Source organism: Aplysia californica, unplaced genomic scaffold (assembly GCF_000002075.1).
Source record: "Aplysia californica isolate F4 #8 unplaced genomic scaffold, AplCal3.0 scaffold00398, whole genome shotgun sequence".
Lineage (NCBI taxonomy): Eukaryota > Metazoa > Mollusca > Gastropoda > Aplysiida > Aplysiidae > Aplysia > Aplysia californica.
The window spans coordinates 539569-543973 of record NW_004797668.1 but is presented as its reverse complement, the minus strand read 5'-3'; the positions used below and the strand labels follow the sequence as shown (position 1 = coordinate 543973).

Here is a 4405-nt window from a genome sequence, read left to right as displayed (position 1 = left end):
TCCCCCCTCCCCACTTTTATTCGATACCTTAGAGTAAGAGCCCACCAGCCACACCTCAAACACCGATGCCGCAATATGGTTCTAACATCTAAGGTTAAAACACCGATGCCGCAATATGGTTCTAACATCTAAGGTTAAAACACCGATGCCGCAATATGGTTCTAACATCTAAAGTTAAAACACTGATTTGTACCCAGGTCAGAGAACCAACTTACTGAGCTACAATTTTTCCTTCAGAGCATACCTGGCTATCTTGGAAAAGTGACAGGTATGTTTTCACAATAGTAGCTGTATAAAATGTAAGATTAACATTGACCCTCGATTAAAATTTATAGAAATTGAATAATACGCTAAAGCCGTTCATCATGAAAATAATGCAATACTGCGGACATTGATTAGGCTCTATTTTCTCTTTTCGGTGGAGAGGACCATAGAGGTGAAGAGACAAGTGAATGATATTGGCCTAATACAGTCGAACTTACTCTAACGACCACTTGTACAAGACAATCCCTCACTCAAACGACCACTAATTTCTACACCCCCCTTGGGTTTTTCTAACATTATGACACTGTTCAAGAAGACCTTCTGTCTAAGGTGACCACCTTTCTTCTCGACAATAGCTAGTTGCTTTTGCCTGATTCAAATGCATTATACAGTGTAGCAAAAAAACAAAACGAAGAAAAGATAACACAACCGAGATAATAGCATGTCACCTCAACAGTAGAAACTATGATGGGAAAACCATGGGTGAGGTGTGTTGACAAAATAAGTTATTCCAAGCAATCCACGAGTGGAGATATAGGCCAAAAATAGACACATCAATTTTTTAAACGAATCCCATATTCTTCAGTTAAACAGTCATTATTTTATCTTTTAATTTAATAAATTGTGCAGCCCCAAACTATAAATCTCATGCACTTGTTCGAGTCCATAGGGTGAAGTTCTGATAAATAACTCATTTCATCAGCATGCCTCAAATATGTTCAAAGGAAAGAACGACTTATTGTGGACCCCTTATTGTGGACCAGCTGTTCAGATTTACTAAGCCCTCATTTTTAAATTTTTCTTGTTTTAGGAATTGTAGTTTTGTATTCATGGGGTATTAGGTATTGGTTTCATAAGTTGAAAAAATACTTTGTCAAGATTCAAATTCTAAATCTATTATCTATTTGTGGTGGCCGAATTTTGCTATTCAAAAGGCTTTTTAATGGCTGCATCGATCTACATGCGGTTTTCGCCAAAAAATTCTTTAAAATATTTTCCAGATCATGACGCCCTTCGTTTTTTCAGTTTTGCAACAGTTTTGCTGCAAAAAGCTAAATTTCTTTATTTCGCCGATCGCTTTTGTAGGCTGACGCTTCTGTCTCTGTAATTTTAGAAAATCCGATGCGGAAGTGATATCTCGCTGGGCGCATTTTTGTTTGTTGAGTATAGATCTAGATCTAGACCTTCTAATTTTGTGCATCTCTCAAGGTTTATTGCTCCATTCCAGTAGAGTGTAAATATAGTAGGCCAATGATTTTCAGTTGATGTTAATGCACCGATCATTCCTTTCATCGAAAGGGGGCCCAGCTAGTGTTTTTCTAAAGCAAGAAAAGATACACAAAGTAGGTTCAACTGCTAAGAGATTGATACAATGTTCCCGCCATCCTGAAAGAAAGAAGATTGGGGGTTTTTTTTGGGGGGGTTGGGGGGGTGGGGGGGGCTTAGGATACCGTAACAGCTATGCGATGATGTATGGGTTCAAGGGACAGGTGATGACATTGGCAACAGACATGAATGAAAGAATTATAGCGCAAAAAGGATAATTAACGCGAGAATTATCACCTCTTAGAGAAAATCGTCCCCTGAGTCTTCTCCTTATAAAAGATACGAACCTATCCCTGGCCAAAGTTGGTGGAGAAAGTAAAGACAGACTCTGAAGGCACGACACACTTTTAAAAAAATAAAGAAATGACGAAGTAAAATTACAAACTGAAGTAAAATAAAGTAACACTGGCGGTACAATACAATTGTTTATACATATGACAAAACGAAATCAAACACAGAGAATGTGAAAATAAATTTAAAATGAATCATAGAGAGAAGCAAATAAATGACAACGCAATAGCGTCATCATCATTAGGTCCTATTTTTGAGAATATCAACCAGGACCGGATCGTCTCCTTTCTCCACCACGTCCAACGGCGTCAAAGACTCGGAGTTGTAGGCCCTGACGTCTGCTCCATGCTCCAAAAGTAGCCTTGCTACATCCTGGTACTTCTCCTTGCCTGGAGTTGTGCGTCTGGCTTCAGGGCTGTTCTTGTTCATGTCGTACTCTGTTTCTTGGGTGTTAAAATATGTAAGTTTATTCAGTGCTTAAGGCCATTGGCCCACACCACATCACATAAAACACTCATAATTTGTTAAATAAAGTTTCCATAACGAAAAAGTACAGGTGGTGTGCATAACTTTTATCATGGGTCAAACATTGCATATTTCTGTCACTTGGCCGAATCAAGCTGGAAGGAATAAACAAATCCCTTTGAAGGGCATAATTTGGACACTAAAAAAATAAATTTAATGAATGGTTACGGGGTTTTAACAAGGCTAGGAATCTTCTGTTCAAATACCATGTGAGGTTTTATATCAGTTGTTTTATGAAACGGAATTTTTAGAGATAATAAATCATACTTGCCACAGATTTCTTCCTCTATGCTCTGCACAGAATGATCAGCAAACCTATTTTTACTTCACCGAGAAATGAATTAGTGCTTCCAACACTTTGAGAAAAGCAGGCATATCCAAACCCCAAGGAATATAATAGCTTTTTAACTTCAGTAGTCCAGTTGTCTCTGCCCAGTTCACAGGAGCAATAAAATTGCATGTAACATTATCCTTGGATGTGTAACATTGTTCTTGGATATCCTAAGTGTATAAGTCTGCACAAGAAATTAATGACAAAAAACATGTAAAAATTGTCGATCAAGTCCCAACTTTGGTACCCGAAATTTCAAAGCTATATAAAATTCCTAGTAAGAATCGAAAAGCCTTCTTGCGCGAGAAACAATCCGCTGATCTTTACACGCTCTCGATCTTCTAACGTTCGTCTTCAGTATTGACGCGATGCTCAGATCTTTTGAGATGGCCTCCATTTCTAAAAAGAACAATCTTACTTTTCTCCGTAATGACTTTTAATCCCCATATCTGGCAGAAATCATATAACATGATTTTCTTTTGTAAAACTCTGACATTATCGTTAAAAAGACTTAGATACTTAGATCATCAGCGTTCATTAAACACAAAATACCATTATGATTATTGGGCAACACCTGTATAGCATGGGTATCTGATTCTGAAAGACGTTTTTTTTCTAATTGAGAAATAAACAAAGAAAATAATATAAGGCTAACTATGCAGTCTTGTCTGACACCTCATGTATATTGGGAGTTTTCAGTAATTCTCATTCTCCTGGGCAGACTTCAACACATGAAAGGACACTTTGATACATATTTTTCAAAATTGTATAACATTGGTTCAGAACAATCATGGCTTTTTAATACAGTCCAAAGCTTTTCTCTGTCAACCCAACCAAATGCTTTAAAAATCGACAAAACATACCTTGAACCTTCTGAAAGGCTTGGAGATATATTTTTGGACTAAATATTGAAGTGGAAATATATTATCTATTATAAAATAATTTCGTCTAAAAACCAGTCTGAGATTCAGGGATGAGGTCACCTCCATGCACACCTTTGTTGCTGTCTTGTTCATAATGAATGAGAACAATTTGCCAAGAACATTCAGTAAACTTATGCACCTAAAATTATTTTCAACCCTAAAGTTTTTGTGTGTGTGCAAACGAAACACCACACACTTGGTCCACTCCTCTGCATTAGTGCCAGTGGAGAAAACTGAATTGAAAAGAGATAGGAGAAAGTCAGCAAGACTCTGGTACTAGAATTTTTGAAATTCCGGCGATAAGTCATCAGGTCCACAAACCGTGCCAGATTTTAAATTATTTATAGCAAATACAAGAGCATCTCTTGAAATGGGAGAATATTAAAAAATCACCTTCATCACTACTAGTGGAGACATCGCTTGTCTCCTCAGCTGCTTCCACGTCTGACGTATGCAGAGCTGGTAGATATACATTCTGATCCAGGTAGATCTTTGCCTGGAAAAGAAGGTGGGGGTAAAAGGGGTGTGGTGAATACCATGTGGTTTCGTTATACATGTATTAAAAAAAAGGGAGTTAAGAGGAGGAGGAGGAGGGGAGGAGGAGGAGGGGAGGAGGAGGAAGGAGGGAAGGAGGAGGATGAGAGAGATATAAAGAGAGAACGAACGAGAGAGGAAAAAAGAGAAATTGAGAGAGAGAGAGAGAGAGAGAGAGAGAGAGAGATAGATAGATAGATAGATAGATAGA

General features: G+C 37.9%; 1 protein-coding gene across 1 annotated transcript in view; it reads right to left on the bottom strand.

Annotated features, from left to right (window-relative positions):
* The window catches only part of LOC101855204, a 51207-nt gene that overhangs the window by 35465 nt on the left and 11337 nt on the right, over positions 1–4405 (bottom strand). The window contains exons 4-5 of the mRNA XM_035971215.1: positions 4054–4156; positions 2133–2324 (exon numbers count right to left, since the gene is read on the bottom strand). Coding sequence (XP_035827108.1) covers positions 2133–2324; positions 4054–4156 — 295 coding nt within the window. The remainder of the gene's footprint in view (positions 1–2132; positions 2325–4053; positions 4157–4405) is intronic.